This window comes from Sminthopsis crassicaudata, chromosome 2, assembly GCF_048593235.1.
Source record: "Sminthopsis crassicaudata isolate SCR6 chromosome 2, ASM4859323v1, whole genome shotgun sequence".
NCBI lineage: Eukaryota > Metazoa > Chordata > Mammalia > Dasyuromorphia > Dasyuridae > Sminthopsis > Sminthopsis crassicaudata.
Window position 1 is genome coordinate 519,922,826 of NC_133618.1, and position 23,802 is coordinate 519,946,627.

Here is a 23,802-nt window from a genome sequence, read left to right on the forward strand (position 1 = left end):
AAAAGGCTGAGGAAGAAGTATATCAGTGAACTTTCTTGTAGTTGCAAATATCAAAACTATATATTAATTCTCTTCTATGTAGTGTGATTATACTTTCAAGATGTATGTTCTACTAGGTCTACAAGGATGATTCCAAATCTTCTTTAAGAATAGCTGAGAATTGACCAACACATATAGGTGTTCATACAATGAAACCAATAATTTGAATGTAATAAGTTAAGAGTCTAATAAATGCTAACTCCACATTTTATTCTACTCATTCTGTTTCTTGCAGAGATAATAAAGACTTTAATCATGGCCATAAGATAGGGAAATATGACAACAAGCTTTTGTAAAGTTATCACCATTTTGATTCAAAATTCCACCTCAGAGTAAAAAAAAATATCTAAGCCTATTTTTCACTTTAAGTTTGTGTTCTAAACATCTGTGATCAATGATTTTTCAACAAACAAATGTATTTTTAGTTTATGACATGCACTAGAAGCAAATATTCTTTGGCCACAAGTCATTGGAAATAATAATTTATCTACACTGCTGAGTTTATGAATCCTTCATCTTAAAGGAAATGAATTTTCTCCAAAACAACAACAACAACAACAACAACAACAAAAAAACAAAAAAACAAAACAAAACAAAACAACTTTCCCATTAAGGTAAGGTTTAAAAATTACTATAAATCCTAACTTTGAAAATATTTTGGGGACAAATTAAGAATCACAACTCATTCTTGATTTCTCTAAATGGTCATTCACTTGTCCAAACTATGTGACAATTAATTAAAAAAAGCTTTTACCTCAATGCTTTTTTCTTTGCCTCTGATTCCAAGCATACAACTGTTACTACGTTAAATATAAGTTGCAGGCATTTGAAAAAAACATCTGGCTCTGAAGAAGCTTTATCTGAGTCTGCATTAGCATATCCAATTTGCACATTTTTAAATATAAAAAAGGTATAAATGATTAAGTAATGACATTAAACACCTGGCTGTTCTTGGAATACTTAAAGGATTAGCATGCCTAAAAGCTAAAGAGAAAATGAAGACTTTCAGATTTTATAATATCCAAACATATTTCATCTTGATTAGTTATATTTACGTAAATACTTCAAATGACCCATGATTTAATTCTGCCAACACAGATCACAACTCTTCCACACATCATTGGACAGATTAATGAGTTGCTATGATACAAAACAATTCATAACCCATTGGCCAACTTTCTCATGAGAAGCCTCTCTAAATTTAGACAAACTGGCCCTCACGAAGACAGACAGGTGGCCAGTAAGTGAGCCTATACTCAGTCTCTTAAGCTTTATAAGAACTGCCAGGGCTGGCAGAGCTTTTGAGAGTCTTTATATCAGGATGTGGCACAGTGGGGATTTAGGGAAGGTTTTGAAGTAAGAACTATTATTTTTGTGCAACAAAATGTCTGAGAAAGGTAAAAAATTTAATTGCTTCTCTATAAATGAATATTTCAAATTAGGCAAAACAAATGAAAAACAGCCCAACATTGTAGAATGTGTAGAAAAAGTCACACATAAAACTTGGTATTTTCTTTTCATCTAGATGCCTGGTAGAATGAAGATATGGCTATTTATACTGAATCATCATAGGGAATACTTTTGTTGTTCTTTAAAAGCTCATGGATAGAGGGTTCTTTGGTGCTCTGAAGAGCACTTATCTAAGTCTTGAAAAGGGATTTTGAACTTTAGGGTACTTAGACTTGCCAAAACATAAAAATGATATCTCTCCAACTTGTCACATGCATATTTTCATCTTCTTTTGTGAAACATTATGCCTTTGATCCTGAAGCCAACTGTATGGGTCATTTAAGAGGAGTCCCATTTAATTCAATGTAGATTTACCACAATCCTTTTTGAAATATTGTAACAGTAAATGATGGACATATTGCAGAAAAGAAAGTAAATCTTTTCTACAATAACTATCTGTTCAACTGAAATATTTATTATGTTTGGATCTTAAGAAGACCTCATCACTTTAAAAGTATGTCAAGAAATCATAGATTTTCAGCTGAAATGAAACCCTAGTAGCTATCTAATCCAATTTCTTCATTTTACAGATGAGGAAACTGAGGTCCAGAGAGGGTAAATGATTTGCCTAAAAGAGTTTTCTATAACTCTGCATTAACATAACTAAACTCTGTTCCCTCTAAAGATAATGCTTTTTCTGCTACATCCTATTCTTTATCTAAAGTAGCTAGCCAAACAATACATATTGCTCTTAACACTGATTCTCTTCCAGTTTCTTAGGCTTATAGGAGTCTGAAACAAGATTTATTAACCTTAATTAAGAAATCCATTTTAATCCCAATATAATGTTAAAAATGAATTTTACCAGTGCAAGATCTCTGATCTGGCATAAGTGCAAATCCCTGTCGACAGCTGCATTCATAACTGCCTTCAGAGTTGGTGCAGAAGGTGTCACAGCCTCCATTCATTATGCTACATTCATCAATATCTGGAGGAAAAAAATAAAAACATAATGTTACATTTTTTTTATGCTTAACCATTATGGGCCATCCTTAAGGTTTGCAAAGATGGACAATATATATCAACTAAGGATAAAATTTAGGAGCATTGGAAATAATTCTCAACTACAGCAATGGGCAGTGGGATGAAATGATTCTTGATACAGATGAAGTTACAAACCTGAAATTCAGTCCAGATCCACGGAGGGGTTGGCTGAGGTCTACAAACCTTTACAAGAACCTGGGCTGAGTTCTTAGTTGGCCTGGGCCATGTTTCAGAAGAATTTGGGCTGAATTATGGTTTCGGGTGGAAACCATGTGAGACTTGGCAGTTATGCATGGTTTCCAACCCAAACCAGGCGAAAGTTGGCAGTATCTTCTGAGGTTCAGTTTGATTTGGGGGTTCATTTGTTAAAACAATGGTGCTGTCTTTATAAGTCTTCCCAAGACTTAATTCAACGAGGAGTTCTCAAAGAAACTGCCATGACTAGAGCTCCAATTAGTACTAGACCTAACATCTATTTCATACTCAAAGTCAGCATACCTTAGCAATAATACAGAATATAGTAAAGCACTTTTCCATATATAAGGGTATCTTAAACAGCTCTCTGAGATTGGCAGGCAAAATATTGTTATCTTACTTATGAGGAAACTGAGGCTCATAAAGATGAAATTACTTCATATTTTCATAATAAGCATGAGAATAGAGCAAGGTTTGCAAAGTCCTAAAAAATGCTCCAACATCTCAGCTAACTATTTAACTAAAGACGACTCTAAATAAGAAGTTTTCTAATGCTTGGTCTCAAGACTCCTTTAAAATTAGTGAGGGCTGCCCAAAGAGCTTTTATTTATGTAAGTTATACCATCTGATATTTATCATATTAAAATTAAACTACATTATTATTATGAAAATAGTTTTGACCTTGTAGACCACATTTGGAGAATTGGTGCTTTAGACCTTAAGCTCTGAGAAGCAAAGACTGCATGCTATGCTTTTTTTTTTTTTTTTAATAATTATGGCATCCATTTAAACAGAGCAACTGTTTAAAATTGCTTGCTGTTTTGATTTGACATGTGCATAAAATAATATACAAACTATTATATACAATTCAAACTTGTATAACCCAAATGGGCCTTAATAGATCTTGAAACATTCTACAAATTTCATCTTTTAAAAAAAAAACCAAATAACTAACTTGACCAAATGCCTCTGAGGAACTTCCTCTGGAAAGGCTTATCAGCAGCTTTTTAGTAACTTCTAACTGCAGAGTTGGCAGAAACAATGAGAGGTTTGATTTGTCTAGGGTTACACCTAGCATCTGTCAGAGGCAGCACTTGAACCCGGGTCCCCCTGATTCCAAGACCAGTTTTCTATTCAATATAACTGGCTCCCTTTTGACACTAATAATTCTTTGAAAAGGTACAAGTAATGGAAATATCAGAGGATCGTGGGTGCATGTGTCAAAGAATCAAAAAAGCAAGAGATTGAAGATCTTTGACCTCATTTTATAGGAAAAGAAATTAAAGATTAATGAACTATAAAGGGATTTATATATAATTTTTATGTAAGTTTAAGACAAATGAGTTGTTTATAGGAACAAAGTTCTATTACTATGGTATTAGGGAAAGAGAGTTTCCTGGGCAGATTTCAGAGCTTACCAACACAAAACAGTTTATCAGGTGTGGCATGGTAGCCTGGATTGCAAGCACATTGGTACTTCCCAATCAAGTTCACACAGCGGCCATTTCTGCAGAGGTTAACACTTAGGTCACACTCATTGATGTCTGTTGAAAATAGGAAGAAAAAAAGAATAAAAATTCATGCTTCTTGTATCTGAAAGATAGAACTCAGCAGGGGAAACTGTTGCCTTACCTATACAGGCTGAGATATTAGGAGCCATTTGATGGCCAGGAGGGCACTCGCATCGATAACTTCCTTCTGTATTTAGGCATGTGCCACCTCGACAAAGAAGAGGGTCTCTCTGACATTCATCAATATCTGTAAAATATAAAAACAAACAAAAAACAATGCAGGAGTCAGTCATCTCAATGTCATCTCTTCTCATTACCCTAATACTTTTTCCTTCTCTTTTGCAGTGCTTGGTTTTTCACTTGGTTGTTTAGTTCATTCTTCAAATACCCAGAACTGTCCTCTCAAATTCCTTATCCCTCAAATGCCTCAGTATTATCACCTTCACAATCAAGGCAACATGAGCTTAGTTCCTTGGATATTGTCTTTCTATTTGCTCCCCTGTGTCCCAGTGGGCACACCTGGCTAAACCATCTTCTGTTGCTAGGTTCCAGCTTCATCAACTATGCTAAGGACAATAGACAACAGAGTGAGCAAATGTCAAGAGTCAAGGGCAGGTGAACCTTTCTGCTTGCCCTGAAAAGTGTTCTGTGAAAAATGGTTGTGAACATACCCATGCAGTTCTTCATCATCATAAATCCACTTTCATATCCATCAAAGCACTCGCATCTAAAGTCTCCTGGGGTATTCACACAGATGCCTTGGCCACACAAATCAGGAGATATCCGGCATTCATCAATATCTGTGCAAATGCAATTGGTACCAATAATACATCAGAGAAAATTAAATTCTTGGAGAACTCTAAACAGATAAAAATGATTTAAAAGATATCTCTCTTCATTGAATTTCAATTTACTAACCTGTGCAGTTCCTTTCTTCAGAATCGAGAGCAAAACCATTATCACACCTGCATTTAAAGCTGCCGATGGTATTTCTGCATTTGCCATGTGTACATAAACTTGGGATCATTTTGCATTCATTTATATCTTCAGGAAAAAATAAATATGGTTAAATATTTCAGTAATTGAGAATTTCAAAGTGCCCACATTTCAAACTCAAAAGATATCTAATTCAACCAAGGTTCCATGTATATCTTAGAACACATTTAGGTAACTGCATAGTACAGTAGATACAGTGCTGGGCTTGGAGTTAGGAGGATCTGATTTCAAATCCAGCTCCAGACATTTACTAGCTATATGACCCAGGCAAGTCACATCTATGTCTACCTCAGTTCCTCAACTGTAAAATGAGGAACTAAACAAGGTTGCTGTGAGAATAAAATGAAACATTTGCGAAATGCTCAGCACAGTGCCCAGCACATAGCAGGTGTGATATAAATTCTTATTCCATCCCATTCCTTTTCCTTCTCTACCTATTCCAAATTCAACCAACTACCTCATATAAGAAAAAGAAAAAATATATGATATACATGCTATTTATATTCCTCCTACGGTATCACACTTCCAAGAGTCATTTCTGAAAGAAGCACCTGGGACTCAAGAAATGCATAATAAGTTCCACGTAACTTTGTTAACAGATTATATTAACAGGGAAGGAATTGGGCATAGGTGGCTAGTGAAAAGTTAAATTAAATCTCAAGAACATCTTGTTCTCTGAAGGCAATAATGTACCTTAGTCCTTTAAGGATGGATAATTTAAGTTCCTTTGAATTTATTTAAAAGACATTTAAGAGTCATTAAGAAAATAATGAATGAAATTTAACAATTTTAATGAGAGTAATATTCCTTCTTATCCCAAAATAATTCTTACCCCCTAACAAAACAATACATGCTCTTTTATAGATTGAACAAATGAAGTGGCATATATATGTTAGTTTCAAATTTTTGCATTTCAATCAAGTTACAAGATATAATGATGAAAAGTTCCTTTTTAAAAATCAAACATGAAAGATATTCTGGGTAAAAATGAACAGCCAATACAAACCTAGTACAAGGATACATTCTAAGTAGTGTTAATTTGGATAGACAACTATCTCTTTTCCATAGGCCCAGATAAATTAGTTCTGGATTACTTACAGCTGTTGGGTTAAATCAACTTTTATGAATACTTTACCTTTGAAGAAAGGTTTTCCATTTATTATCTCTCCTCTTGTGGCAAATCCAGGCCCTCTAGGGCAAAGAGCATCATATTCAGGGGTATTTCTCAGAGGACACTCCTCACATTCTACACTGCCCCAAGCAGCCCCAACAGAACAGCAGCAGGCATCCATTCGGTGTCGGCCAGCAACAGGCAAAGAGCATTCCTCATCTTCATGTTTCAGATAGCAAGTTTCTAAGCGGATATCTGTTAAGTGAATGAAAGTAAGTTGGAAAATATCACCTTATTTTTGAAGCTAAAAGGCCACTGCCGTTTAGGTAAGTACAGTGCTTTGCACAAAAGATGCACTTAATTAAATTTACATTGGTTTAAACTGAAACTTCTCCTACAGTAAGAGACCAGATTTGCTAATGGAAATCTTCAGTACATGAAGGTTCCCTTGCCTTACTGACCACAAATTCTCAAGTATTGTATTGTATCTGTCAAATAGAAGAGAAAAGGCTCTTCTGTCCTCTGTCCATTCAGTGGGCTTTATGCTCTCATCACAAAATTCATTTCAGTGTTTCTCATTCCTACAGATGTACATAATGTTAATTCCTACAAACAGAAGGTGATCTACTGGTTTACCTGAAAATAACCTATGCTAGGTAGGACAATCTCAAGCTAGCACTAGCACCTTCTACTCAATGGAAGCATGTGTGTTTTGAGAATGGGAATGACAAAGAAAGAAAAGATTCTCTGAAAACTGGGCAGAGGTGGAAAGTAGGATGATTGCAAATGAAAGGTCATAAATTGTAGGGGATCATAGATTTAGAGGTGAAAGGGCCTCAGAGGTCATTAACTGCAATCCTCTCAATTTACTGATTAGAAAACTGATGCTCAGAGAGATGAAATGATTGGCTCAAGACCCAGTCACTTAATTCTGAGGCAGGATTAGAACAAGAAGTTCCAGACTATAGGAGCAGCGGCTTCACACAATTCAACAGGATACTCTCAATGAGTTTGGCAAGCAACCCATAACTAATTATGATTCAATCTCCTGTGGGTATCCCCTAGAATGAAGGGATAAGAAGCCAAACAAAATTCGTACTTTCCACTCCTAAACATATTTCCACAAACATTTACAGTAACCTACACACTCCTGTGTACAATCAATCATTAAGCATTTTTAAAGTTTATTAACTTTCTCTGTATAAGGCATAGAGGGAAGCAACAGGGATACAAAAACAAAACAAAACAAAAGCAAAATCAGTCCCTCTTTCTAATGAGAGAGACAAAATATACATTACAAAAATACATATATAAATAATACATGGCAGCTGAGGGAATGAATACACAAGAAATGGAAGAGATCAAGAGAGAGTTCTAGAGAGGTTTCTGAAGACAACCAGAAATAGAGATTAGGAGAACTGAATTCTAAGCAGGTAGAATAGTCAGTATGGCTGGATTTCAGAAGGAGTAGAAGTAAATTATGCATAAGGAGATGGGAAAGGCTGGAAGGAGCCAGGTTGTACAGAACTTTAAATACAAACAAGAAATATTATCTATTTATGAAACCAAATTCATAGAGAGCTATGGTGCAGGAAAAGGAACACTAGGCTAAGATCTGGGCTCTAATTCATTTTCCACACCTCAAAAGTTGAGTAACCATCAGAAAGAGACTGATTTTATGAGCTGTAGATTCTTTATCTGGAAGTAACAAAGATAGTAATACTTGTCCTGCCCATTTTACAAGGTCATGGTAAAGAACAGATGAATTCACTTATTCTTTTAAATATACTAATGAAAAACACCATAGTGATGTTCCCTTTCTTTTCCAGTTACCCTCTACTAGTAACAAATACTCATCTAAATATCTGAATTCTAGATAATATAAATAGAGCTTTCTGAAGCATCCCCTTGGCAATTCTTCATTTAGGTTTTCACCACTAAAAAGGAGAATTTAAAAATAATCACAAAATAACACATCAGAGCCCCTTTCACTTAAGGCCTTGGGGTTCATTATAGATTAAGAAACTGGGGTTTGGAATGAGATTAACTGACCTTCCACAGCAATGAATGAAACCTCAGGCTTCCATTCCAACTATTGAAATTCCATCCTTTAGACCACACTGCTTTTTAAGTGATCCAAATCCTTTAATTAAATACAGCAGAATCCCCATAAGATTCTGCTCACTATTATATGGTTTCAGATACACTATAGATCTGGACACATCTCCCATGTCAAAAGACTTGTGACTCCGGCACCAGTGATAATTTCTCTAAAACTGTTCCTGTTAGGGCCCTAAAAATGTTGGGGAGGCATTCAGGGCACAGAGGATTACCACTACTAGTATCCAGAGGGAACTCCTTCCCAAGCTTCTATCACTGCTACAAGTAACATCTGTGTTTGGCAACTAATCACAAATCACCCAATACCCAACAATAGCTTAGGTGGTATTTTCAGAATCCTCTGCTACTTAGACTTACTTAAAGTTTGTTTAAAGACTTTGCAGGATTAAGAATTATCACAATTAACATGATCTATAGTTTCCTATAAAGTAGGTACTGCAAAGGCAAAAGCCTCTATTAATTGGTGAGATCTCTGATCATGAAGAATGAAGTTTGGGACCAAACCCCATATGCCCAGAGTATCAGGAGATGATTATCAATGAAAATTCTTGTGCTTTGTGAGATTTATCTGCATTTTGAATCATTGAAATTTTGCAATCTGTAAAAAAAAAAAAGGTACATAAGTATGAAGTGAAGAAAGAAATACATACCAAGGCAGATTCTTCCTGTGAGATCCAAAGTCATCCCACTGGGGCATTGGCAAACAAATGATCCCAAAGTGTTGACACAGTGGCCATTTTTGCACACTCCAGGGAATACAGCACATTCATCTATATCTGAAGGGGAAAAAAACGAAACATAGACACATATTTACACAAAATCACAGCATTACATTCTATTTAAAAAAGGTACCCCTTTCTAGCACTGGTACACTAAGTTACCCTCCAACTCATTTTCCCAGTGTCTTTCTTTTCTAAGCTGCAAATAAATTAATTTGTCAAAAAATAAAAAATAAAACCTACTCCAGTGGAATCACTATGGTATTGAATCAGAAACGGTTCCAAACATTGCCATAAAACGAAACAATTAAGTGATTTTCAATTTAGGGATGATGGAACTAACAACAATTCTTAAAAAACAGCTCTTAGAGCCTTACAGGCCTGTTAAAACAGGGATATGCTATATGATATGCTTCCTAACATCAAAAAGTCCTGAACTAAACAGGCCAGCATTCTAAGTTTTTGTAGAGGGATCTAAAGCTTACAAAGTGCTTACATGTACAAAGTTGTCTGAACTCCACAACAATTCTATGAAGTAGCTTAAACTCTTAGCCTCCTGAGGATGGGGACTATGGATATTTTATAGTCATATTCCCCCATACTATGTTGCCTAATATAGTGTTCATATCAGATGCTTAAAATAGATTTAGGGAGACAGGGGAAAATTATGATCTCTAATTTAATGAAAAATTAATGAAAAAGCTAAGGTTTGTAGAAATTAAAAGTTAAATAGTATCAGATCCTAGGCCTCTTAATTTCTAATCCAGTATTTTTTCAAACAAACCATGCAGAAGTAAAGGGAAGTAGTTAGTGATTTTAATATTCTTAAAGACAATATGCAATAATGATAATGACAGGAAGCAATGTTGTCATTCAAAACAACGTGACCTAAATTTGAACATTTTCAGTGAGTAAAAAAAATTCTCAAGGAATATATTTCATTCTTAGCATCTCCATGCTAAGTAAGATGAGTGGAAGATGTCAGTTAATTAACTGGTCTGAAATATACACTTACTTCCCAGGAACCACTACCTGAACTTAATTCTTTTTTCTTTCTTTCTTTCTTTCTTTCTTTCTTTCTTTCTTTCTTTTTTTTTTTTTTTTTTTGCTGAGGCAATTGGGGTTAAGTGACTTGCCCAAGGTCACACAGCGAGGAAGTGTTAAGTGTCTGAGACCAGATTTGAACTTAGGTCCTCCTAACTTCAGGGCTGGTGTTCTATCCACCGCACCACCTAGCTGCTCCTGAACTTAATTCTTGAACTAAAAGTACACTTGTGGCACTTTATATGGGAACAGAACAAAGAGAATAAAAAACACCCCAAAACATCAAAGTAAATTTGTACTTCCAGTTTAGGGAATAGAGAAGATAAAGAAAATTTATTTATGGTGAAATTGGGCTAGGTATAGCTAAGGTTTTTCTTCTATTTAATTTTTTATCTTCCCCATTAGCAGTCTTACTCCTTCAGAACCGACTATCAGATAGTGAGGCTGCCTAAAGTAATAATGGGAAAAGGTGTAACTGCCTACTAACTACATAATGGGATCACTATTTCTGATGAGTTTTCAATGACTCCAGGTAAGAAGGGGAAATAGAAATTAACAGTGTTTGTTTGTGTTCTTTTATTTTATCCCAAATGTATCATTCTTCCTCTTATTTGGGGAAATCATGCATCTTGGTAGAAAAAGGAATACTCTTTGGAAGATGCTGAGTTGTGACCATATGATGTCCTTCTCGGTGTAATCAAGCTATAAACTGATTAAGGAAATGATGAAAATCGGATGTCTTGGAAAAATAATTTTCCCACAGAGGAATATTGGAAAAAATGTCCTATGCTTTTCATTGTGAATAGGAATAGGTAGCGGGTCACCTTCTTTTTTTTTTTTCCTGGTCACTTACATGCACTGAAATGTTCTGTTGAGGTCATCTAAGTTATGTACAGTGAGTCTGGATTAGGAAAGTGCCAAAAAATTCAGTCATCATTTGGAAGGCAAGAGCTTGGGAGGGGGTTGTGGTGTTCCTTTATTTTAACAAAAAAAGCCTTCTTTTCGTCCCACATATGGGACTAATTGTTGTTTTTTAAAATATTTCAGCTGCCGTGTCATGTCAGGTTGTGTTAGTCATGATGACCTATGGCTATCTGGGATTTTGTATGAGTGGAACAGAAGACTGAAGAAGCCCACTCAGACTTATGGAGAAGATGAAAAGAGTAATGCACATTAGTGTGTGACCACACAACACAATAACAACAAAAAATGTTCTATACCCTCCTTAAAAACTACTTTTTGTTTCCATCTTCAGAAACAGTGTTTTGAAATCAGCAGTTACTATAAACTAAGAATGGGACTAACACATTTAAAATCTCCTTATTCTCTGGCCACTGAATGAATGAAGGATTGTGAAATTAACATCTGTCCTTTTATTGTTCTTTTCTTTCACTTCATATTTTGCATTGTACAGTTACATGGCAACCTTAACACATTCTTCCCATGAAGAGTAATTTACAGTTTATAAATAACAATAAATACCTTCACACTGTGTTCCTTTAATTCTTGAGTACCCCTTAGCACATATTGGGTCTGTAAAAAAAATAAATATACAAATTTGGAATATTGAACTCCAGACTCTGTGGTTATGACATAGTGTACCAAACACGAAAGAGCAACTGGAACATGAACTGGATTTTGTTCCTATGAATAAGTCTGAGATCACTTAAAAGCATTTTCTGAGATTGTATAGGCGTGGAAGATTAATAATGAGATGTGTCTCTTTGCCTCCTGCTCATTTCCCCAAGGTACCCTTAATATAACACGATAAAGTGAAGTTTAAGAGAATAAATGGCTGTAGATTTCTTAAGAGCAACTAACCTTAAAATATGAACTACACTACAGGATTATTCTAAATACATCATGAAAAATTTGGTAAATGCTGAGGGACACAGAGACTTCACAATCTTCAGAATTCCCATGGCAAGAACTTTATACACCAAAAAACCTAAATGATGTACAAGTTTCTCAAACACAACTTTTCAAATAACAGAATTTCAACACTGGAATTTTTCCTGTAGTGCAGTTAAGGCAATTTAATTCAATTTCTTTCCAAATGTTAGGATTTTTTTGACCTGTCTATAGCATCTTTGGGAAGACCTCAAAACAACTCATATTCTTTCTCAATTGTGTATAAAAGCCAGAATTAATGATGTGACAACATTATAAGAATAGGTAAACTATAGTCCTTGCCATTTATTTTCCTTTATAATATCAATATAAATGTTATTGCCATCGTAAACTTTTTGTTCAACCTTATTAGGGAAGAAACCCAACATCACAACTTTTCCATTGGTAACAGGATCAATAATTTCTATAAAATATAGATCAGAACTTGAAATAATGTCATCAACCTAGGCTTTGACTCCTAATCAGACTGTTATTTTTAAGTACTTGGAAACATTTATCTTTCCTATGTGCTCAAGCTGACTGATGTAGACACATCAGGTCCACTTGCTTACCTATTTTGCTTTTATGAATTTGGATGGAATAGGAAAAAAAAGAAAACCATTATCTCTAAAAGGAGTGTAGCCTTTTAGCCACTGAATAAAAGTAAAGATAAGAGAATGGGGCTAAGGAGTAAAGTCATATTTGTTACCTGTTTGACAAGGAGTGCATGGACTTCCCCAGGCAGCACCCAGTGAAGAACAGCATTGTGACTTCAATGTGGCTCCATTGATATTGATTTCACATCTTCCATCAACAATACTCTGCCAACAAGTACCTTTAATTGTTTCTAAATAGGAAAGAGGAAGGATTCAAAACATTTTAAAATATATTACTTAGATTCATGCATCAAAAATGTAATTGAACATGCTACTTAAAAGTACATAAAAGTTACCACCACATAAATAGTAGTTTGAAATATAACTGGCTTTACCATAATGATCATAAAATCTCAGTTTCTGCATAATTAGTGACTCCTTTTGTGTTAAGTGGCATTAAATATATTTAATCCATGAAAAGAATAAATATAAAATTTAAGCAATCATACCTATGCAGATAGTTTTTGTTGCATCCAAAGTACTTTCAGAAGAACATTCACAAACAAAAGAACCAAGGGTGTTTTTGCATACTCCATTAACACAAGGACTTGATTCACATTCATCAATATCTGAAACAAAAATATATTTATTTTGTGGCTAAAGCTAATTTCAGGGATGAATAAATGACTTCATTTGCTATCTTGTGTTCTCAAGAAAGGAGACTCAAAAGATTCTTTTTTCTAAGTTATCTAAAATGTCCAAAGCAGTGAGTTTGTACATATTTAACATAGATTCCTAAATTCCGCTTCAATCCTTACAGCCAGAACAAATCTTCCATTTTCTTTCATTGAGAGGTAGCACGGTAAGACCTGGCTTAGTTACATGGAACACCAAAGTGCGAGTCCTTCCTCTATTGGCTATGAAACCCTAGGCAAATCTTTTAATGAAATCAGAGATTCTCATCCACCTTTAATTATTTTATGCTGCTGAATGATGTGAGAATGTCAAGTCAATGTAATGATACATTTTGAAGAAGGGGCAGCTAAACTGAGAGTAAAGGGTTTATTGCTCTCCGTGATGGTAAATTAACACCTCCTCCTACTGACTTAGGACATCAGGAAGTAACTGGTGGATCATTTAATTCTGTAATTAAATGAAGGGTTTATGCTAATCCAAGGTGTTTAGTTTGAGTGGCTATGTGGAAAGAGAAAAAGGCATTCATTTGACCTGGTAAATGGGAGAAATGATACCAAAGCAAGAATGGCTCAAAGGGGATGTTCATGTGTGAATCTTAGGGCAGACTAAGCTATGTTTGGAAACTCCACTTGTGAAAGGAAATTCTATTTAAAGTGAGGAAAAGAGTCCTGAATTGTGCAGACTGAAGGGAGGCAAGTCTTGGCTAGAGAGGCTATGTGGATCTGGGTCCTAGTGCTGATCTTCATAAAACTCAAAACAATATTCCACAAAATTCATATATTTATTTCCCACTGATGTACAAAAAATAAAATTCATGGCATGATGCTACAGAAAGTGTAAATTTTTTAATCAGCTACACCCAGAGAAAGAACTCTGGGAAATGAGTATGAACTACTACACAGAATTCCCAATCCCTCTATTTTTGTCCACCTGCATTCTTGATTTCCTTCACAGGCTGATTGTACACTATTTTAAAATCTGATTCTTTTTGTACAGTAAAACAACCGTTTGAACATGTATACATATATTGTATTTAACACATACTTTAACATATTTAACATGTATTGGTCAGCCTGCCATCTGGGGGAGAAAGTGGGGGGAAGGAGGGGAAAAATTGGACAAAATGCTTTGCAATTAATTGTCAATGTTGAAAAATTACCCATGCATATATCTTACAAATAAAAAGCTATAATAAAAAAAGAAGAAAAAAGTGTAAATTATGTAAACTTCAAGACTAAAGTTCTTGTTATTTCTTTTTCCTTTAGCCATAAATTATATTAGTGCCATTAAAAGCCTATTTTTTTAAAAAGTTAATGTATATTTTGTGCTGGTATATCTCAGTATTTTAATTTTAGTTCGGAATCTAATTGAAACAAACTTGCAAGATATCTGACTGGCATGTACATGAAGCCTCATTGATCTCAGAAGAGCAAGAGGGCCAGACAGGAGGCAGCCTAAATGAGTATTCTTTGAGATTAGGACATGATGATTATGTGCCTAAGGGGATCTATGGTTCAGTCAGGTTAGGTGATTTGCTCATTCACATAGTTTAGTAAGTATTTGAAACAAATTTTCCCAACTTCAAATACAATTTTCTTGCCACTACATATGACTGATTCTCCTGCTTCTACTACAGACCTGGAATTCAGTAAAGCTGAGCTCAAGGATCAAGCTTGCCATGCGTAAGCTTTGTGACTCTAAATAAATTGCTTAATTTCTCTGGGCCTCAGTTTTCTCATGAAAGGATCAATAAGTTGAATAAGATGATTTTTACATTTCCTTTCAACTCTAAATTCTAAGAGAATCTTGATGAAACATTTAACTAGATTCAGAAAACTAGGAAAAATCTGCAGAAACTATCTAGATAAAGCAACTTTAACACATTTACCTAGCTTGTTATTATCATTTATTTACTCAGAGTCAACTATACAGAAAGAATAAGATTTACCTTCACAAGTTTTTAGATCAGGTTTGTATACAAATCCCTTGGGACAGGTACAGGTGAAACTTCCCGGAGTATTTCTGCATTGCCCATTGTCACAAAGCAAGGTGTTTAACGCACATTCATTAATATCTATAATAGAGATGGAGATCAAAATAAGAAAGTCCAATTTCATACAATTTCTTAAGCATTTTAAGTTCTTAATTGTACGTTTCAACCAAAAAAATAAAAAATACAATTTTCTTTTGAATTATTTAATTTTGCAAATATAGGTACACATGGCTAGCTTACTTAAAATTAGTTTGCTATAGCATACTAGACCATCAGATATACAGTAATCGATCCCTTGCTTCCTTTATCTATGAAAATACCTAGCCTTTATGGAAATAACCAACTTTCACTTTACACAGTTACTGAATTTTGCTAGAAAGTTCTACTGACTTCATTTTTTTGTTCCCCCCACACACACCTCCCCTTCCTCAAATAGAAAAGTTGGGCCCTTGATATTATGTTATAGCCTCAGGATAATGTGGATACTCTTAGTAAAGGGCTATATAATTACAAAGGATTCAGAGAACCAGAATTTATCTAGGATGGTTCAGATAGATAATTAAAATCATTTTAGGGCAAAATCATTGCTTTGTTTGTGTTTAATTGTCCAAATATATATAATGGCAACTATGAAATTTTTCATTCTAGGTATCATTAAATCTACTTGCATCCCTACTATATTAAATGTTATTTAATGTAATCAAAACACCCTATATCTACTTGAAGTAAATGATTTATTAACTTAGTTGATTAGGTGACATTTTAAAAAGTCAATTCTCCTGTAAAATAAAATTACATTTAGCTCTGTGGACTTTGTGAATAGTAGGTGGTATAAACATACTGGAATAAGCTCTACAATCTTCTTTATTAAAGTTTTAACTCATAGAACCCCATGGACCTGAACTTATAAAATTTTTAAAATATCAGAAAGTCAGGTAATAAAGTTTTGGGGTATGAGAAAATCATGTATGAAAAATCCTAACAAATGATTTGAGACATGTAAAATGCAATCTGAAAGGGTCAAAACTGCAGTTCTTAACTTTCACTGACGTCAAGAAGCATTTGGCAACTTGAATAGTGGAATTTGCTGTTAAGATAAAAAATAGCTAGTCATTGAGAGCCATGTGTGGGAAATGACTGGAGTAGACCTTTGGTTCACAACTTCTTTCCTTCTTACCACAATCAAGTCCTGACCTGATAATAATAGGTCCAATTTTTGTAGTGTTTACTAAAGCAAAACTCTCATTGAAGTAAGAATTCCCACTGGCTCCCAGACTCCCCCTTCAGCTTTCCAAGGGGTGATTTTTGGATGAAGCTGAAACATCCCTGTGTCTTTGTGCACTGCCCAAATAAATAATGATTTTTGGTGCCTGCCAACCAAGAGAGGCCCTTCTAAAAAGATGAAATACTAAAACATGTTTTCAGTTGAGTCTACTTCGAAAATACCACATGTATTCAAATTATGGCTGCCCCAGGATAAAGGCTGCACCCTAAAAAGTTGTTCTAAAGTTCAGAGTGAGGGAAGGGTATAGAAGTTTTATACTTGGAAGTAAATACAATGTGTAAAAGAGAGGAAATAAAAGGCCAGAAGTGATTAGCAACAAGAGATAAAAAGAAACATACATAGAAGTGTAGGAATATGACTAATTCTATAGCTCACCAGTTTTCATTTCAACTTCTTTTCCTTTTATTTACTAGTAATCAACCCAGTTAAAACCCAAGTAAAAAATGGGCTTGAACTTTCACAATAATTTTGAAAAGGTGAGAAAGGATAGAGATTTTGCGATCCCTTGTGATCAGTTTGTATGTGTATGTAAATGAATTACATAAATATGGAAAAAGGAGGGTGGAAGTTCTGATTTTCACCTAAACAACCTATCTTCTTCCCTTTATTTGAATTTTCATCTTTGGAAGTAAAGCAACACCAGCCCTCATGTCTAAATAGTGTTGTATAACTATTGTGAATCTGAGTCAGAATTTCCACTGAATACATTTCTTAAAATAAAGAATTAACAAGTTGAACTAAACAGTCTTTAAAATAAAAATTAGGAGGAGAAAAATCATTAAGGAAAGCGGCACAGGCAATTATCAAAGAAAAAAAAATCATAGGAATTAGTTTAAAATGTCTAGTGCCTCAACCTAAAATTTTCATCTTCATATGATTTCCTATTTCAGTAGTCAAAGTCTTAAACCAGGTATTGGTAGATATCATCTAAATGACTAGAATCCACTTTTTTTGTTTTAGATAGAATCAAGAGACGCATAAAAGCTTGAATCACATTAGTGAGTGATTTGAAAATGTGAAATAGCACCTAAGCAAATTGCAGTTAAAGAAAGAAGGGCCTGAGAGAGCAAAAAGAAATAATATGGAATATAAAATGTAAGGAAGGGCCCACAGAAGTTTAAAAAATAGTTGTGAATAGTGGGAAAACCTTCTGGGAAATCAAGAAATAAACAGAATACTGAGAAGACGAGGAGTAGCACTTTTAGATGCTTAATATATCTCAAATAACAGTAACAAAAACAACCAAAAACACTAAAGAGAGTAAAAGGGGTCAAATTAATGATATAGAAAGAAAAGAATGATAAAGTAAAGGATAGAAGATAGAGGGAGAAATAAAAAAAGGAAGAAAGGTGAAAAAAGAAAGGAAAGGGCAGACAAGCAAGCAAAGGAAATGTGTGAGATCTTGAAAGAGAATGTTATTCAATTGAAGATAGTTTAGAGATTTAACACAGGATCCATACCAAGCATCAAAATTGTAAAACACAGTACAATAACAATAATTAAGAAGAACATGGTCAATAATTTTAGGGCAAGAAAATACTGTCAATAAAGTTTCTAAATTATTTAGCTTTTTCTCTTAAAATTAAATTTTAATTATATATATAATTTAGACCCATGTAAAGCAAAACAAGTGAACACAAAAATCTGTTCAAAATATAGCAAAGTATCACCCAGAAAAAGAGGTAATTTAGAGCAGCTGCAATCATATCAGTGAGAGGTATAATATTATAAAAGTATATTAATATATAAAAGTATATATAATGTTTATATATGTGGCTATATAGACATAATACATATATATGTCTGTTGTTTTCATATAATCAATAGTACAAAAACATATGGAGAAGCTAATGCACAACAGGCATAAAATTTATGAATTCTTTGAATTTAGACTTCCATTGCATGAATCTGATTGAACTGAGTGATTTTATACCTAAAACAACGTCAGTTTTCTTTGTCACACATTTTGATTAGATACAAATTTTAAAAAGCTTAAATAGTACAATTTTCAAGCATCTCTTAGGAAAAGGGGCACATTACTCACCAAGACAGTTTTTCCCACTTGCATCCACTTCATATCCTGAATTGCATATACACTTGTATGTGCCACGTAAATTCTCACAAATTCCATTTGGGCAAATATCAGGATCCAAGGCACATTCATTTATATCTGCAAGTCATTCAAGCTTGACATCAGTACATGCTTCACTGAAACTTAAATGAATTAACTTATCCCTTTTCTCTTGCTCTCTCTGGCTTTTAGCTTCACCATCTTTAACTGGATGATTTCTTGAGCACCTCTCCCTAATATGTATTGTCTATTCCGTTTTAACAGAAGATCCTTGGGGAGGGAGACTGTCTTACTTTTGTATTTGTTTGCTCTATATTTAACACTGTGTATGGCACATTGTTAGCCTTTAATAAATACCTTATTCATGCATTCATCTTTAAAAGTCCTTTCAAGCCTCAAGGCTCATTCTATCTATCTATTTACATAAGTAAAAATCAATTTGCTCATTTTGGAACAACTTTTAAAATATTGAATGGTAATTTTAGTTAAACTTACAATTAAGGGAATTTGCTTCATATTGCTATTTTTCGAACTCTCCTCAGCATCTTTCAGATTATAAATATGCATTGAGATTCACTAAGCACAATTATTAGTAGACCTTCCAGTCTCCCTTAATTGCTTTAGTTGTCTGGCAGGAAGGTAAGTTGAGTGTTGTCAAGACAAGAATCTTTTCCCCTTATTTCTCTTGCTTGTTATCTTTAGCCCTTTTTGTCTCCATCTACCTAGAACCTATTGTGACATCTTCAACTCCAACAAATTATTTCAAGTGATCGTTTCCTCTTCTGGCAATGAAATGATACCTTACCATTCATTACACAATAGATTCTGGCTCAGCAGGTGACTATACCATAAAAAGATGACTGACAATTTCCCAACTGAGAAATCCTCCAAGCATAAAGTTATCCTATATCCACCTAGCCAACTATAACAACAGACACAGATTCGGGCTTCAACAATAAAGAAATGACAGGCAATTGACATATGACCTACCTCTTTTAAATTGGGTTTCAATTCCTTTAAGATAGCTCTCTTATTAAGCATCCAAGCAATCCCACTGTAGAACCACCTGAGGTTTCCCAGAATACACTAGCGAGTTTTCTGATGTTTCAAGAAGTCTTGAGGATTGGGAATGGTAATAAATCCACAAGGGTGGCAATGGCTCCTCTGAAAGCCGAGCAACATCTCTGGTACTAGTACCAAATAAACTTGGGAATTTTAAATCAATTACTCACCACTGCCTCCTGAAGTCATTCCCGGACCGCTGCTACAAAGTGCTTGATATTCCGCTGAAATAAATGAAAGGACAGTCATTCATACTTTTGTTTCCATAATATGAAAATTTTAAGTTTGGCTTCACATACCTGATTTTCTCCAAAGTAAAATGAAGAAATTTGAAGAAGCAGTTGATAATAAGACATTTCCCACAGGAAGATGTTCTATACCTGTGGTATCAGTATGGGGAACTTCTAGTGAGAAAATTTAGTCTAATAAAGCAGATCTGTTACTATTCTACAGTTGGTCTTGAGAGAAGAACCACCAAGAGGTTGCATTTGTTCAGAATTAGAAAGTATAGGTCAGATCTAGTGTTGTTAGTCATCTTCGATTCTGTTCGAGACTCTGTGATCTCATTTGGGGTCCTCTAGATAGAGATTCTGGAATGGTTTGCCATTTCCTTCTCTAGCCCAATTTATAAATGAGAAAATGGAGGCAAACAGGATTAAGTGAGACTTGCCCAGTGTGATGCAAGTAGAAGTGTATGGGGCTAGTTCTGAACTAAGGAAAATGAATCTTCCTGACTCCCAGCCCAGCACTCTATCCATAGCAGTACCTAGATGTACTCCAGAACTAGTACTTGCATCCCATATTTTTCTGACTCTAAGAAGAGTTCTCACCCATTATACTATGCGGCCTTCTGCCCAGGGAATAACATCAACTTTTTATGACATGCTTCAGAAATGCAACTCCAATACTGAGCAAGAATTGTTTTATCTTCAAGTGTCTCCTTTGACTACTTTATTTCTTTTCTTTTTAAAAAAATGATATACTGCATTAATAGATCAGGAAAATATTTTAGACAGTATACATTCAATATGTTCTTTGAACTTTATCTTTTGAAAATCTGTGTTTCCTTGAGAGTTTTTGGCTTTTTAGCATGTTTAGGAAATTCCAACATTTCCAAGCAAAATAATATTTAGATGAGGGCACCATTCAGTTGGGTACAAACAGAACTATATTTACACTTTGTTTTTTTTTTTTTTTTTAAGTCAAGAAAGATTTCGGGATAAAGAGTCGCAGTGAATTTGAAACAAGGAAAGTAATCATTACTACTGAAATGGTTGAAGCATTATGTCTCTGAGAAATACTGAATGTAGTCATTCTAAAGGAGTTTATAATTTATAACTGAAGAACAGATCTGCTGCAATAATGTGAAGTCAAAAATCTGAAAACTGAAATAAGCTCTTCTAAGTACCATTGTCTATACAGTAGCAGGAACATTTCCAGGTATCTGATGCACTTAGGGAATCTTTTGTTCATTTCCATGTGGGAGACTAACACATTCCTGAAAATGCATATGGTACATTTTGGCAAAAAATATCCAGTGATCCAGGTACCTACATGCTCTCCACTTAATCTGTCTTGTAGCTAACTGTATACTTTTTTTATCTATAGATATTCCTGTACAGTCACATACTTAACTCACTCTTAAATTTATAGAACCAGTTTTTTTAAATCAACATTCAAATTATTGTTCTATAAGAAATGATTAGCAGGATGATTTCAGAAAGGCCTGGAGAGACTTACATGAACTGATGCTAAGTGAAATGAGAAAAACCAAGAAACATCATACACAGCAACATCACTGTCATGATCAACTCTGAAGAACTTGGCTTTTTTCAACAATTCCAATAGACTCGTGAAGAGAGCCACCTGTATCCAGAAAGAGGACGATGGGAACTGGATGTGGATCACAACATAGTATTTTCACCTTTTTTGTTGTTGTTTGCTTGCTTTTTTTTCTTTATTTTTTTTCTTTTTTCATCTGATTTTTCTTGTGCAATATGATAAATGTGAAAATATGTTTAGAAGAATTACATATGTTTAATCCATATTGGATTACTTGCTATCTAGGGGAGGAGAGTGAAAGAAAGGGAGAAAAATTTGGAACACTAGGTTTTGCAAGAGTGAAAATTTTGCAAATTGTTTAAAACTATCTTTGCATGTATTTTTAAAATAAAAAGCTATTATTAAATTTTTAAAATAAATCAATATTCAAGTAGATCTATTGAGAAACAATAAACATAACTCTTCAACCTTTAGTGTTCTTATGATTTTCTTTGACTTCTAACATAACACAACTAGGCTACTGGCTGGATCAGCCATTAATTTCCTATTGTGACTTGTCCAAAATTGATCAGCATCTATCAAATTAAAGATTGGATCATTTATTTGATTGCTAAGGCTCCTTCTAGCTATAATGATTCCATTTACTATAAAATACTCTGAAAGTTTTTTTTTTCATTAGTAGTTATTGATTTATTCTGATCTAAAGGCATTCTTTCACAAAGTCAACCTCATAATATATGAACTTGGCATATTTTTTGGGAAATAACAATTAAAGCTGACATTTGCATACAGCTTAAATAATCAACTTTCACTAAGTTGTAGTGAGCAAAGTATTATTGAATTAAGAATTAAGAAGGGTTGGAAAAGGTTTTTTGCAAAAGATCAGATTTTAGTTGAGACCCAGAAGAAACCAAGGAAGCCAGTACGTGGACAAGAGGAGGGAAATCATTCAGGCAGGGGAACAGACAGAGAAAATGCCTGGAACTGAGAGATGGAGTACTTTAGGACCTTGTTTGTAAGATCAGCATCACTGGATCAAAGGATATGTGTTCAAGAATAAGGCATAAGAAAACCAAAAAGTAGGAGGAAGTCTGGATGACCAATTGTTCAAACAACAAAATATGGGAATGGAGCTTAACCAGAAATTTTGAAAATGCATCAAAAATCCTTTCACAGAAGATAGGAATTACTAATTTTTGCAAAAGGATTCAAATTATCTTTTGAATATCCACACAAATGGAGCAAAGAGAGCAAAGGTTTAAAAAAATATATATATATATCATATATATATACATATATATATATATCATATATATATACATATATATATATATATATATATAAAAGTAGGTAATTCATAAATTACTTCATTTTGTCTTTATTGGAGTTTGAGAAGCTTATCTTTTTTTATTTTGCTTTTATTTTATTAGAAGTATATTTAATGTTCTAGAAAACAATTTCAAACAAAATTTAAAAGTCACCCTATGAAAACTCAGTTTAAGTTAAAAAAAACTTAATAGCTATCAGCTAACTGACTTAGCACTAGTTCAACTTAACTAGAAGTTACTTTACTGAAGCAAATATGTTGAGTATTTTGGTTTCAAAGGTCCTTTTATTACATACAAAAAATAAACTTAAAGAGTATGAAATGTCTGCAAAGCCAGTAATTCAGTAACAAAGTACTTTAAATATAGTTGATTAAAAAAACAATTTAGATGAAAACTTGTTACTATCAATAAATCTGAAAGAATTTTTGCTGCACATAAAACACAATGTGGATTCATAAGAATTTATGGTGATGAATTTTTTTATGTGAAATGTGAACTCAAATGTCATGCAGAAGTCCACAGTGTCAAGCAGAATAATCTAGTCAGGTGGAAAGCATCTGCCTTACTTATTGGAAAGAAGCTTTCTCCACAGAGGTAAAGAATTCTGTGTTTTTTAAGAATAAGATTCAAACTTCTATATTCTTGAGTGCTAGTAAGTTACATTCCTAACAGAAACAGTTTATATAGACTAAAATAAAACAAACAACAACCACAACAAAACATACACACTCACTCCTACTTCTGTATTCCATAAGATTAAAGAAAAGGAGAGGACTTCTAGAATTTTGAAATAATATAATATTCAGGTGCCATATTAGAAAGGTAGCAGCAACAGTGTCAATAAAAGGCAGGGAATGGGAGTTAAGAGAA

The 23,802-nt window shown here is 34.0% G+C and overlaps 1 protein-coding gene across 2 annotated transcripts in view; it reads right to left on the minus strand.

Annotated features, from left to right (window-relative positions):
- FBN1 (fibrillin 1) overlaps nucleotides 1–23,802 on the minus strand; it is a 267,909-nt gene that overhangs the window by 75,829 nt on the left and 168,278 nt on the right. For both annotated transcript variants that reach the window (XM_074294433.1, XM_074294434.1), the window contains exons 17-29: nucleotides 19,993–20,046; nucleotides 18,734–18,859; nucleotides 15,360–15,485; nucleotides 13,225–13,344; nucleotides 12,829–12,966; nucleotides 11,712–11,762; nucleotides 9,117–9,242; nucleotides 6,370–6,600; nucleotides 5,157–5,282; nucleotides 4,910–5,038; nucleotides 4,360–4,485; nucleotides 4,146–4,271; nucleotides 2,354–2,476 (exon numbers count right to left, since the gene is read on the minus strand). In XM_074294433.1, coding sequence (XP_074150534.1) covers nucleotides 2,354–2,476; nucleotides 4,146–4,271; nucleotides 4,360–4,485; nucleotides 4,910–5,038; nucleotides 5,157–5,282; nucleotides 6,370–6,600; nucleotides 9,117–9,242; nucleotides 11,712–11,762; nucleotides 12,829–12,966; nucleotides 13,225–13,344; nucleotides 15,360–15,485; nucleotides 18,734–18,859; nucleotides 19,993–20,046 — 1,602 coding nt within the window. The remainder of the gene's footprint in view (nucleotides 1–2,353; nucleotides 2,477–4,145; nucleotides 4,272–4,359; nucleotides 4,486–4,909; nucleotides 5,039–5,156; nucleotides 5,283–6,369; nucleotides 6,601–9,116; nucleotides 9,243–11,711; nucleotides 11,763–12,828; nucleotides 12,967–13,224; nucleotides 13,345–15,359; nucleotides 15,486–18,733; nucleotides 18,860–19,992; nucleotides 20,047–23,802) is intronic.